The sequence below is a fragment of the Phasianus colchicus genome, chromosome 4, assembly GCF_987193195.1.
Source record: "Phasianus colchicus chromosome 4, bPhaCol1.hap1.1, whole genome shotgun sequence".
In the NCBI taxonomy this organism is placed as follows: domain Eukaryota; kingdom Metazoa; phylum Chordata; class Aves; order Galliformes; family Phasianidae; genus Phasianus; species Phasianus colchicus.
Genome location: NC_143439.1, coordinates 30,935,124 through 30,949,256, shown reverse-complemented (window position 1 = coordinate 30,949,256; position 14,133 = coordinate 30,935,124). Strand labels below are relative to the sequence as shown.

The window sequence follows — 14,133 nt, the reverse complement described above, 5'->3', positions numbered from 1 at the left end:
AAGAAGGGGAAACAAAGCAACGTGCAGCTGACAGAAAACACTCCCCAAGGCCTCAGGCTCCGCAGGCACCAAAGTGATGTCCCAGGACACAGCACCAGGCTGCCGTGTTTCTCATTGAGCATTCCCAGCCCCCTGCCTGCAGGGAGGACAGGTGCACTGACTTGATCCATGGATTGTTTCAGTAGGACATGGCCTGGCTTTCCAGTTAGACCCATCTCTCTATCAGTATTGAGCAATAGGGTCCTCTGAAGAGAAAAGCTGGTCTGACAGCTTTGTGTGGCCAAAAAAAAACCACGGAAAATTGTTTGTTAACTAAGTTATAGCTGCTATAACACTCTGTTTATTGCACAAGGCCTATTCTCAAAGTCCGCCATCTACATAAACACTCGGGTGCCACAGAGAGGTATGGGCACACAGCAGGCCCACCCTGCCCAGATCAGCTGGGACATATCACTTCTCCCTTCTTTTTAGGTCTCTGCCATCTTACTTCACATCTGCATGAATATAAAGGGCTACAAAGACGGTGAAGTGTCTACAGGGAAAGATGTATGAGGAGTGGCAGGTGCTGATCTCTGCTCTCTGGTGGCAGAAACAGGACCCGAGGGAATGGCATGGAGTTGTGCCGGGGAGGGCCAGGTTGGGTGTAAGGAAAAGGTTCTTCACCAAAGGGCAGTGGGAATGGAACAGGCTGCCCAGGGCAGCAGGCACAGCACTGAGCTGCCAGAACTCGAAGAGTGTTTGGGCAACATTCTCAGAGGGTTTGGGTTTTGGGTGGTGCTGCGTGAAGCCAGGGATTGGACTCAATGGTCCTTGTAGGTCCATTCCAACATGGGATGTTCTATGAGTCTACAATTCTAAATTAATCACAGACATCCAAGTGTAAGAAAGGGAGGCACACCAAGTCTCAAAATTACATGAAAACAACATATAAAATGCCCTTATATCCTGCATACAGTTCAGTTACTTACCAACTTAAATAATGAATTATTATAAAATAAAGGGACACTCCACAGCAGGGAGACTTCCAAATCATACTAATTGCAGCCATGAATTAAAACAAGCAGGGTCAAGTTTTGCTCAGCACTGAGCTGTAAAGGTGTATCACACTTCATGGCCATCCCTGGGCTGAACACAAGCACTGATGAAGCAATTCCTGCTTACTGGGACACCCCTGGCTCTCACAGGTCCATCTGACTTTATCTGCACTCTTTGAAAATCAACAGTTAAAACAAGGAACACAAAACAGGTCAGAATCATCTACCAATGCAAAATCATTATTACCATTCACTTCAGTTGGCAACAAAAACGATTAGGAAGAACTTAGGATAGTTTCAAAAACACGCTATGCATTTGCAAACAGCATGACAATATTTACAAATAATACGTGCAGTCACGACCACATTTTCCTTCACGCTTCAGACAAAGTGGAGTTGGGGTATTTGTGAAAGGCTGACATGAAAGAGCAGAGCCCAGTGAAGCAAAATTCCCTTTGCTCGTCTTATTCCCCCCTCCAAGTACAGCTGCATAGTTCAGAAGACTCTCTGACTAGGAAGCTGGCATCAGTCATGTCACAAATATCGCATAAAAAAATCCTCACTTGTAGCAATTAATACACTATACACAATCACATCCTGTGCAAGATAACACATTTTGACAAGGGGATTCCTTCAAATGCCTCCTTCTTCTAGAGTCTGTTTGGAAAGGGAGTTCTGGAGCTTCTCAGCAATCCATGCTGATGCTTTCACAGGGCAATGCAGCAGACAAGAGCACAAGGAAAAGACAGAACAAGCCTGCAGCAAAGCATCAGGAGCTCTCCAAGGGAGTGAGAGCAGCAGCTCAAGCTGAGCTGGAGCTTTTATCTGGTTGCACTGCTGGGAACAGCCCCCTGCTCTCTGCTGTGTTCATTTGCAACAAAATGTGGAAACACCATTGGCACCTTCCTGGCTCTGTCATGTCCCGTAGCCACACTTTGTTGGAAGGTTCAGGGGAGGTTACAGATCATGTGGTCTCTTCCTCTACATACAGCTAGCAACATTTACTCAGACTGCATCGATTGGACAGAGAGAGGTTATTACTCTTTAACCTTTCTGAGAAATCTTCTTCCCCCTCTAACACAGTCCAACAATTCTGTAAATCCTGCTCACATTCATATGAACAGGTATTAAGAAATCTAATTGAAAGTGTGCTCATGTTGAAATGTTTGTGGCTGCTGTGTTTAGGGAGGTTTGCTGTTCTGTAGTAGCAGCAGAGCTGTTGCTCAAGAGCAGCTCCTGAAACGTGAAATGAAGAAACAAACAAACAAACAAGGCCTCATGGTACTATCAGCAGGATAATGCCTGCATCTTTTTCCTCCCTCTGCATAAAATCGAGATTGTTTCTTACCTAGTTACCAATGAATTTATAGGATGGGAGGACTCCTATAACAGACAGAAGCACTTGCTACAGCAAAGATGCACCCAGCATAGTTCTCCTCTGGACAAACAAATAAAACCTAAAAACGTGTAGAAGTGTTTGTCTGCAACATAAACATCACCATTAAAATCACCATACCTCTCTCTATTAGTGTATTTGTTATTATTTACTCAAGCCATAGGATCACAGAATATCCCAAGCTGGAAGGGACCACAAAGAGCATCCAGTCCAACTCCCAGCACCACCCAAAAAATCAACCCTGTGTCTGAGAGCCTTGTCCTTCACCATCAGCACGGAAACATCCAGGAAAATGCATCCTTTACTGAGCTGTGCAGTATTACACCAGAGAAGCCTGACTGAGACTTAGGCCCCTACACTGAGTAAATCATGTTTTACAGAATGAAATCAGTACTGTACATTTTAAAAGATACCAACTTATTAAAATAACATTGTTTCCATTTCAAGTAAATAAACAAACTTCATTTCATCTTAAAAAAGTCACAGAATCAAGTATTCTATGATTCTGTGGAAATAATTACACTTAAAGTCTGATTAGTTCAATAAAGTGTCAGGAATGACTGATTTCTGCAACTTCCTGATAAAAAGCTACTTCAGCAGTAAACAGAAAACCACCATTGATATTTAACCCTTATTTCAAAATATCATTTTGAAGTTATTTTACAAAAATAAACAACTCTGTACCTAAATGATGTAAAATTACAACAGTTCTTCACTTTTGAAACCTAAGCCATAATCTGTAAAAATCACCTTTTCTTTGGGCTGCGAGCCTGGTTACAGACCTGTAAATAAGATCAGTGACAAAGTCTATGACACTGTCAGTATCCTGAGGAGAAATTTGCTGAGCTGGACTCTGTTTTATCATAAAAACCTTCACCATGGCAATTCAGAGAGAAAAGAACTTACCATAGTGTTCTCTCTTCTGGAATCATGCGAAGAACCAGCTCTATGGTGAATAGCAAACAGATAATTAACAATTTGTACAAAACACAGGATGACAATTAAGTGGTACTGTAAGAGTAAGCATATCAGAGTTCTACCTTAATGAAAGTACATTTAGTATTACTGCAAGGAAGAAAAAAAAGTAAATTTTGATAACAGGCAATAAGTAGAACAAATATTTACTGTCAGAAAAAAACAAACATCATTTTAAAGCAGCTGTCTCCAATGGTGCCTGTGTCTCTGACTGGAAAGAAAACTGCTTTCTTCCTACAAATGAAGCAGTGGAGACTCGTTCAGTATTTCTCTCTCTTCTAAGAATTTAAAATAAAGTTTCCAGGTGCTGCTGAACCAGTTCAGAAGTGGCACAAAGAGGAGTTTGGTTAGACTCGTAGTGAGTGTTCTTAACAAACAAAATTCCTTCTGAATTACCAGTTTTGCTTCCTGAATGTTAAGTGGCAGAAATAACGAATGAAGTCATGATACAGGGATACTAAACTCTTTTTATTATTATTATTATTATTAAGAGCAATCAAAATACATCACTTAGTAAGGGTCCATTGAGAAAAGTAAATGAACACTTTGGTCACATTTGACCTAAGAGGAAAGCAGAAGTTGTTATTAGATGTGGCCTTCACTGGTAACAACTACATTCGTCTTCCAAGACTAGATTTTCAGATAAAGGCATAGTTTCATGGTAACAGAGGTAGGAGAAGGTACCAAAAATAGTCAAGCAAGTCTCTGAAGTATCTAAAACAAAACAAGCTTCTATTCCCTAACAACATGGAACACAGAATTTTGAACTTGTTTTGAACTTTTTGTTTCACTTTTAAGTCAAAATAGCTGACAAATGCCTAAATAGGCTGTCCCATTTGAGTGTAGCAGACATAGGAGATATGATCCTCAAAGTTCAGTCCCAAAGCAACTCCTCCTCTTTTTAAATACAAGTTAAAAAACTTACTACATACTGTAGGAATGAAATTTTTATTCAATACACAGTTCTTTTAATTCGATGGGGACACAGAAAAGCATATCCCTTAAATTTAAAATAAAAATAATAACTGCAGTATTAACGTACTGCTCTAGGACTGATGAACATGCTTCTATTTCTCTTAGACTTGTTAAAAAAAGAAATAATTTATCAGCAGGAACCCCAATGAGAATGTCTTACCAGGAGAGGCCAGCCCAGACAATCTGCATTTCAGTTCTTCCAACAACGTCTAGTTTGTATGCAATGAATAATCAGGTGCTAGATATCATTATAGTATGGTATAATGAATAAATACCACCCACAGGCCGGTGAGGAACAGTAGCACGCAGGCCCAGCCAACCTATGTATATATATAAGTTACTCGTCCTTAAAAAATTACCATTTTGCCTGGATTCCACATCTCAATCTTACTGCTAGAAAAGGTGCAAACAACAAGACCATCAGTACATATTCAAAAGAAAAATGAAAAACAAGGTTCAAAGAGCAACAAGCTTCCACGCTCCTCTATATTTCAGCAGAGACTGTTGGTTAAGGTGCTTTCAGATTCTGCACTGCAGACAGGTTTGCAGAGCTGGCCATTTGATAAGCTGTTCACAGTTTGTAGTGGGTATCTATCTGCAAGGGGTTCCTAGAGCTGAACCCCTGAGCTGTTAGTTTCTGTAGCGGGGCATCTGTGGAGCTGGGGCTCCCTCTAAGGGAGCAGAGGAGGAGACTGTCATAAGCTGTCCTGCATGCATTTTTTCATTCACCCGCAGCTGACAGCCATCCTGCAGCATCCTTATAGCAATCCTTGCAATGTTTTTAGAGTCATCGAGTCCACTGTGAGGTCTCCCATCATAGCTCATGCCCAGCTTTTCAAGCATGATCATCAGCTTGGTCTGGTTCCTGGGAACCTGATGGAAAAAGTGAACCATATTTAAGAATTAGGTTCTGTAATGCACTGCAATATAAACAGATGCAGATTTTAAGTTACACATGCTGCTTTCATGTTGCCTGTTGTTGGACTATTAATGCTTAAACTTCAAAGCAACTCGCTGAGGCTGGCATTCATTTTTTTGGGCTTGTCTAGACTCAGGACCATCTCAAGAACCTCTCACCATCATCAGCTCAAGAGGTGCCACCACTGGCAATGGCAGAGGTTGTGGTGCAGCTATGCTCAACAATCCTTACAAAAAAGGAATTACCAAAGTGGCACAGCAGAGGGAATCAAGTTTTCTTTCTTTCTTTTTTCTTTTCAGTGCTAAGGGATTAAGAAGTATCAGGATCCTGATTTTTGCTGGCATCAAGTTTATGAATGTCTCTAAATACCAGAGGAAACAGCGGCAACGCCTACAGCTGCCCATGTCTGTAGACAAGGAGGCTTAGCTGACTTACCCATGCAAAGTGCTACACCAGGAAATGCCCAACTTCCCTCCTCATTAACTATTAAATAAGTATTTGTTCTCCACATTAACTATTAAATAAGCATTTGTCCTCCACAAAGGTCAAAGAAAAACAAAGAGATATAAAAATTTCAGTTTGCTCTCTTGGTGGTGGCATCTGGGGTGGGGGAGAGGGCTGCTGTGTGGAGTCAGGAGTTGGGCTTGATAATCCTTACAGGTCCCTTCCAACCTAGGATTATGATTACATGAGCATGGGACATAAACAGTTTTCAGACCTTGCACAATACTACTACTAGATTTAACAGCTAGGCAGAACAGTGATAACACAGTTAACAAAACCCAGCAACACACTATTCCTGTTGTAACACCCACAAACTGGACAGGGGAGGCACAGCTGCAAGTTGTGGGGTACTCCACAGGAAAAGCCACAACGGGGTCTCTGTCATTGATTTTGTCTATCAGGATTATTTAACAACAGATTCAATTGCAGAACAGCTAAACACAAGCACTGAACAACTATAAGTTCTACAAATGTTTGCATTCAAAACAAAATGCCAAGAATTAAAAGAAACTGATTAATTCCAAGTTATAACCTTCACTGGCTCTGACAACATAACACTCCCACTGCTAAACAGAGAAAGAAAAGGGTTTGTCTGGTTTGAATCCCACAGGATTAACAGGACAGTTCTGTGTGCTAATGTGTTTCCAGTAGAAAAAGTCACCTAGAAATAGTGTAATATTAGAGGAGTGAACTCAGTAACCATGTCATATTTTGCCCAGCACAATCTAAAGATCTTATTAAATTTTTTTTTTTTTTGAGTTTACATTTGATACCACAATCCCTTAAAGAGGAGACTGTCAGCCAGGTTCAAACCGTATTCAAACCAATGGTTTTGCTACACTAACTTGCAATTCACTAGAATCTCTAATTTATGGTTATTTGACAGTGCAAGAAAGCAGTGATAAGTGACAACCCCAGCGCTGAACCAGGTATTATTTCCCTCTTGATAATTTGATGCAACTAGATATGTCCTCATCTTCTCCTGTTCCCATCACCATGGAGATATCCAAGGGCAGTGATGTATTACTTGAGAACAGGAAACAGTAACTGCAAAATCAATACAGATTCTTTCCAGCTAAGCTAAGCTTTGCTTTAAGTGAGATATAACCATGAAGAACATTGAAAATTAGGCAGCAGGCAATTAGATTAAGTACTATAATTTCATATGACACAGGTAACGATCACAGGTACAAGAAGACATGTGAGACAAACTACATTTTCCTGCAAGAGAAGCAACAATTGATGCATACCTTATAGAAGTTGCCATACGATTTGCGAATATTGATCCACTTCTTGGCAAATGAAGGGTGTTTGATACGGCTGACACGGCACTGGATATTCAAAAATTTACTCATATCCCAAGACCTTAATACATTATAGAGAAAAGAAAAAACATTAATAATGAATAATTTATATATGCTCAATTTTAACTACTGCAAAGCTGAAGCACAAAAAGATGTCTGTCTTTGGTGTCAGTAGGAGGAAAACAGCTCAGATTAGGAAAAGCTGCCTACGGACGCAGACTTTTTTAGTACATTGTTAATGATAGAGAAAATAAATAGAAGAAACATTTTTACTATGATGGTTTCAGATCCGGTATAGTTGAAACAAAAAAGTAGCCTGCCAACTTCCCAGCCTACACATCAACTCTAACACAGCCAAAGGCTTGTACACCAGAGGCATAAACAGTTCTTGCAGAGCAAATGACACCTTAAATGTCCCCAGTCACTCAGAATGCATCTCTCTCTCCCCTTAACTAATGTTACTGAATCAAGACTGTGCTTAGTTTTAGGAGAACCAGACCCACATGCTTCCATCCTTCCTTCCTGAAGGGAACCACTCCAACAAGTTTACTATAGCTTAAACCTTATAAAGCCATTTTTTCCTCTCCTGCAGCTGTCTACACAATCACTGCACCTATTTTCCTTGAGGAGCATTACTGAGGGGATTTCCCTGGAGAATTCCAGACATATTTTAAGCCCAGTAGTATAACTAGTTTTCTACCAGTTTTGTCTTCGTACTGTCTTTTTAAAAATCTTCTATTGCTTTCAAAGATACTAACCCAATCACAAGGAAAGTCAGTCAAATAGGATTATCTGTCAATTATCCAAATAATAGTAATGCAATTCAATTTTTAATTCAATCCTTAGTTTTAAGGTGTACACAGAACTCCATTGTAAAAATCAAGTCTCATGTGACAGCTTTTAAATAGCCTTACTGTTCACACCAGGCACAACCACATTTCAGCCATAAAGGCTCTCACCAGAAGAGGTGTGTGATTTATAGACATTATCCAAACCCTCAGGAATTCTGAGGAAAAAAAAAGTCCAGCAGCCAAAATAATTTTCCCACTCAGTAAACTGGATGAATTAAGGGTTTTGTTGTGCTTTAGTTCATCTACTGTGATACTACTGCGACACTACACACTGAACAGGTTGCCCAAGGAGGTTGTGGATGCCCCATCCCGGGAGGCATTCAAGGCCTGCTGGATGTGGCTCTGAAGAGCCTGGTCTAGTGGTTGGTGACCCTGCACATAGCAGGAGGTTGAAACCTAGATGATTTTTGAGGCCCTTTTCAACCCAGGCCATTTTATGATTCTATGATACTTCTCAAACTGCTCATGCCATGGACTAGAACATTTCTCTGTGTTTTACCTGAGAATAGTCTTGGGGAACTACAGGAAGACTCCTCCCCATGCTGCTTTTTTTTTTTAAATATAAACTCTGGTCTTCTTCCAAGATTTGTCCCTCTTTAGTTCAGCACAGCACTGTATTTTGCTAACCTAGTCAAGTGCTAACGTACACAGGATGCAACACAATCACAGCAACCCTCCAGATTCAGGAGAGCACAGGACCTGGTTAGAACTAAGTGCAGTATGAAAACCAGACGGAAACAGAGAATTACAAGAAGTCAAAAGGACAAGAAGCCTACTGAACATCATCTAGTTGCATGCAGAAACTTAGAAAGGAAACTGTGCCATCTAGTGGACTTGAAGCTTCATTTCAAACTGTTCAGCTTTCCTGACTTACTTAAAAGATTAAACCTGGAATAAAGGCAAAATAGAAGTGTGGTAGTCTATCTTTAACAATATTCTTACAAAGATTAAACATCATTTTGAAGCTTTAGAGCATGCTGGAAGTCACATAACAACATACCCATCTGTCAACATGCAATAGCTGTACTTCGTTCCCAGTTCTCGCTGCTTCATCCAGTCTACAACATTCTGCAGAACTTGAGGAAATGTGTCAGCCTTATCAACAATGTCCTAAGAGAACAAGAACAGGAAAAGTGAGGAACATTTATTTTCAGGAAAACACAGTGTGAAGGTAAGAACTAGATTGGTATACAGGCACTTGCCAAGTCATTACATTGCCTTCACAATAACTAGAAGCAGACTATACATTAAAATAAGCAGGAAAGTTGGCAGATTTTTCTAAACTGAAGAAAAAACACCACTAAGAAGCCAGAGCCCAAATGGTACCTATAAAAGTAACCAGGCTGGTCGCCCACTGAACTTGGATTAAAGTCTTTGAGCTTGTATCTCTGTCGCCCGCTCATGTTACTTGATTGTAAGTTGTTGTTATCCTAGGACTCCTTACTCTTGAGAAGAAAAGTCTCAGAAAAAGAACCACTGCAATTCAAAAGATGCATTCCCACACAAATGCTTACATTTCTACATGTTATTAGAAAAGGAATTTCCTTCCCTACAGCTCCTAAGTACACCTGGATGACCAAGTAAATTCACTATCAGTTCTGGGGAAGCAGCTGAAAGAGGGGAAAAAACAAGGGCTACAAAAAAATTCTTCCGGAAGAATTACAAAACAAGTCTGAAAACATCAACACCACATCTAATTTTCCTCAATTTTTCCCCAAATAAAAACAAGCACAAATTACCTGAGTGATCCCTGTCAGACCAACACAAAATTCAGTAAGCTTGGGATTGATCTCTGGCTTCACATATTGCTGGAATGTATCCTCCTGTGGTAAGACAATCAGTCAGCAGCAGCATGCTATGGAGCCTGCAAGGAAACTTCTGCTTGCCCACAGCTCAAAAGACAATAATTAGTGGCTACAATCTAATGTAGCATCACAGATCACTGGAAATTCTCCAGTTAAAATTTCCAGGTATTTAATTGTACCATTAGTCAGAGGCATCTGCAATTTCAGTATCTCATAATTTCAGTTAGATAGCAAGTAAGTTTTTCCTACAAGCAAGATGTGCAGGGGCACAGCACTTAGGACAGCAAATCTCTATGAGATAGTTTTAAAACCACGCTACACAGCTGTCAGTGTGTAAGAAGAGATGGCCTAATCACTGAGAAGCAGAGCTTCTCTGAACCCCCTTCTAGAACTCTGCATTCCTCCTTGCTCATTGCTTCAGAGGGGACCATGGAACATCTAAATTCTTGTGAACAATAAATCCCTAAAGCCCCAGAAATAGCTTTGTGGATCTAAAGGCAGAGAGAAGGAAGAGGGGAAAAAAAAAAAAAAAAAAGAGGGAGAGACTGAGAAAGTTTGCTTGTTATCAGTGGAGAGAGACAACAGCAGGGACAGCTTCTTTCAAACCAGAAAGTTAGCTCTGTTCATGTGTAAGAGGCACAGAGGACAGGTCTTGGAGGAGGGAAAAACAAAGCTGTAATTTTTAATGAAGTTCAACGTCTATCTAAGAAATAATCTAGACTTTCTGAAGCAAAGAAGTTATAACAAAGAACAGCATACTGACTCATTATTAGGTCACTTACTATTTCCAAGGTATGTGTGTTTAATAAGACAACAGGAAACTCAATTATTTCATGTATAAATTCAGGTGGGTTTCCTTCTTCACATGTTGCTTCAAAGTCAACAATGCAGATGTAGTCATAGTAGCTGTCTCCATTAACAGGTTCTTTCTGCATCAGCTTCTGTTTCTTATAATAGTTCTTCAGTCTCTTCTTCAGCACATCCTTCACTCCTCTAAAGAGATAAGGAAAGTAACTAGGGTTACACTCTCATTTAATCAATTATTGCACTGTTGTACAACCACAGCTATACTCAGCATTCAAATGCTTATCATTTATAACCTCATTTTGAGCATTACCACTTATGAAGACTGAATTCAATATCATACTGTTAACACTCAATTTTCTGTGATAATGTAGAGGCTGCAATATCCCAGACAAGTGATGTGCCTAGATAATATCATTATTGTGAGAGAGGCTCAGAAGCACGGTGCAGACGCCCAGTATCTTTGCAGAGTCACCTCCAGTTCAGCAAACCTCAGCAGTCTCTGCTATTGTGCAGCCCAAGTCTTTATAAACTGCTCATTAGTAACATTTGGCCCAGGAAGCAGTGCTGCTTCATTACTTCTCCCTGCGTCCCCTGCCTGAAGGGACTTGCACCTCAGGTATTTCTGTATCAGTGGTACAGTTAATTCAGAATCCAGCTGGAATGCCCACATTATAAATTTGTGTCAGTTTAGATTTTAAAATTGCACTTGGTTAACTTGACTGAAATACCCTACAATTTATTTCAGTTGTCAGAAAAACTTCTGGTTTTACATCTAACAAGTGAACGTAGTTACTGTTTAATACTAATACTGTAATATCCAAGTACAGGTGCCAGAATCGCTACATGTTGAACCAGAGCTAAACAGACAAGGACAAATTATTTCTGGAAATTATTTTTGAAAAAACATATTTCAAGTGAAATTAAATAAAACTGCGAGTTGTAGCAAGTGATACTGTTAGAAAAGCAGCCCACTGATTTACAAAGAAAAAAATGGAACCGGACTATTAAACCCGATTTTGAGAACTTCAGCCTCTTCTACAAACACTGAACTGCCTTTTTCATTCTGATTTATTCTTCTGGTTTAATTCAATGATAGTATGAGATCTGACAGAGGGAAAAATTACTTTTTGTCTCTAACCAACTTATAAAAGAAGTTGAAAGAGGAAATGTTCTGCCACTGAAATTATCTCAGAGGAAAGGATGGTGTATGGCTATCTGCTCAATTCCCTGCATCAGAGATGATGTGCCATTTGCCTTTATGCAAGGCTTATTCTGATCAACTTAATTAGTTGAATACAGCGACGAAAAACAAACCAACCCAAACTACTCAGTCTAAGAGAAAAATAAAAAACATGTTTCAGAGTTTCTACAACTAAATTAAAAAAAAAATAAAAATTCATAACCTTGGAGGAAGTCACAAAGACGTCACTTGCCATTTGATTCCTCCTTAAATTTAAGGCAGAATAACTGCTGGATAGCTGTACAAATTATGGTTAAACAGGTTACGTTTGTAGCAGATAGTGGTAACTTTCACTTGTTTGTATCACCAGTTGAGACAGCACGTGTTTCTGAAACCACATTAAGCATTACTATACGCATTAATCCTGCAACAAAAGCTCCAGCAAGATTGCACATAAAAGCGTGAGATGGCACGGCATGCTTCCTTTTCACCTTGTGCCATGGGTTTAAGCCTTAAAATAACCATTCCTTCTGGCTGTACCATGCTCAAAGATAAACCCAAAGGTTTACAGCTCAGCCTAACCTGGTGTCAAGTTTGAACTCTGCAAGTTTACTCCTAAGCTCATCTCTGGTCATTCTGTTGATGCAGCCGTTGGTCATAGCAATTTCTTTGTAAACGGGATCGCTGAAGTCATTCGGATTGGAAGCTGTGTTTTTCCCATTTGTTTCTTGATCGCTGACCCTGTGCTGCAGCTTACCCTGCAAGGAAGAGAAGCCTGAAGGTCAGGGCGTTAGCTAGATCGCAAACATTTACGCACGGTTTTGGTGCCCAAACGCATTAAAACCTCACACCTCCGTACCCACGGTTAGACTGTGCGAGCTCCCTTAGGGACGGGAAGCCAACTCAGCCTCCTGCTTAAAGCACCTCCGGCCTGCACATCTCCACAGAAAAGCAAGGGCAGAAGTCGAAAGGGACGAGAGTACGTGCCCGAAGTTACGTCAAATCTAAGGGACGAAGCCAGACAGGCAGTCGGAGTTCCAGGGAAAAGCTCGTTTCTCGGGTACGAGCTACCAAAACCTCGATGGCAGCGGGACAGCTGTCTCACCATCTTCACGAAGCCCCGTGCACGCTAACCGCTTTCCCCGCGCAGCCGGGCGCACGCCACGAGGAGAGCATCGCGAGGCCCCGCGAAGGCCCGGCGCCTCCCCCGCCCGGCGCCGGAGACGCTCCGCACATCCGCTCCGCAGCCGGACGGAGCCGGCAGGGCGAGCAGGGCGAGCAGGGCTCCGGCGGCCCGGGGACGGGGCAGGCCCGGGGCGGGCGCCGCTCGGCGCATGCCCGGCACTCACCGGCGGGCGGGCGGCCTGCGGGCGGTTCTCCTTCTGCTCCTCCATGGCCGCGGCGCGAACGGCGGCCCGCTGGAGGCGGGGAGAGCGGCGGGCCCGCCTCGGGGCCGGGCTGAACGAACCGCCTCCTCCCGTCGGGCCGTTGGTGCCGGACGGGCGGGTCGCGTGCGCCTGCGCCTGCGGGGTTGCAGGGGGTGGGCGTGGAGGGGTGCCGGCCTCCGGCTGCTCCGGGCCGGGTACGGGCACCGGCACCGGCAGCACCCCGGCTGTACCTGGGAGCTGAGGTGCCGGCGACAGGGGAGAACCTCAGGTTACTGAGCATGCCGGCACTCGCTGCTGCTCTCTGCTCGTGCCGCTCCTCCCTTAATTAATCGACGTTTAACAGCGAAGAACACGAGTAGATTTTATGCAGTTACTGTTTTAGGAGACAGGAAGAGTTTAGGGAAAAGTGCGTATAGATCCTTGGGACGAATTCCAAATCTGAACAGCGGGTAGGGCGTCTAGGGCCTGTGCAGCAGGAGGATGGCAGGGCGGCATCCCTACTTCCCTTTCCTATTAGCCCCACTTCAAAGCACACTCGGTAACTCCCAGGGAAACCTAAGCATGGCAGAAGTGAGGCATCAGGCTGATGGGGACAGATGTTGACCAGACTCTGTGTATAGGCCCACCCTATAGGAACCAAGGACCCTGGCAGGCACAAAAGACCTCTTCAAACCCTGTCACCTTTCAAGCAGAATCCCAGAGTCATAAGGAGGGCATGCTGGGTGGCATCTTGTCCCCTCACTTCTGACTTAAATCTAAGAAAGAATGTGAAACAGGGAGGGAAATCCACTTCTCCAGCTCTGAAGAAAGCCAACCAGGCAGAAATCCCACCCAGGAGGTTTCTCTGCATTAGCCACCAGTGCAGGTAGCAACATCATTTCTTTGGAGCTGGAGCCAGGCTCCACCTCAGGCAGGCCTAGGCACATTCACCCAGGAAGCCAATTGCTCCTAAACACCATTTACAGCAACAAACCTACCGCCAGAAGCCTGCAGGA

The 14,133-nt window shown here is 42.5% G+C and overlaps 1 protein-coding gene and 1 long non-coding RNA gene across 10 annotated transcripts in view; both read right to left on the bottom strand.

The window, feature by feature from the left end:
* LOC149918156 (uncharacterized) overlaps positions 1-3,360 on the bottom strand; it is a 32,007-nt gene extending 28,647 nt beyond the window's left edge. Inside the window, exon 1 of one of the 4 annotated variants that reach the window (XR_016466018.1) lies at positions 3,181-3,360. This is a non-coding gene — a long non-coding RNA (uncharacterized LOC149918156). The remainder of the gene's footprint in view (positions 1-3,180) is intronic. The other 3 variants (XR_016466019.1, XR_016466017.1, XR_016466016.1) reach the window with 3 other exon arrangements.
* A 476-nt stretch (positions 3,361-3,836) lies between these two features.
* ERI1 (exoribonuclease 1) lies at positions 3,837-13,254 on the bottom strand. 6 transcript variants are annotated; one of them, XM_031596748.2, is made up of 7 exons: positions 13,100-13,254; positions 12,333-12,508; positions 10,546-10,756; positions 9,698-9,781; positions 8,959-9,068; positions 7,054-7,168; positions 3,837-5,253 (listed from the first exon to the last, which is right to left on the bottom strand). In XM_031596748.2, the coding sequence occupies exons 1-7, from the start codon at positions 13,142-13,144 to the stop codon at positions 5,011-5,013; spliced, it is 984 nt and encodes a 327-aa protein (XP_031452608.2). In that variant the 5' UTR covers positions 13,145-13,254; the 3' UTR covers positions 3,837-5,010. The 6 variants fall into 6 exon arrangements, with proteins under 6 accessions (XP_031452608.2, XP_031452612.2, XP_031452611.2 ...); XM_031596752.2 differs by lacking the exon at positions 13,100-13,254 and adding an exon at positions 12,602-13,041; XM_031596751.2 differs by lacking the exon at positions 13,100-13,254 and adding an exon at positions 12,610-13,041 and having other exon boundaries at positions 12,333-12,525.
* Positions 13,255-14,133: the final 879 nt, after the last annotated feature.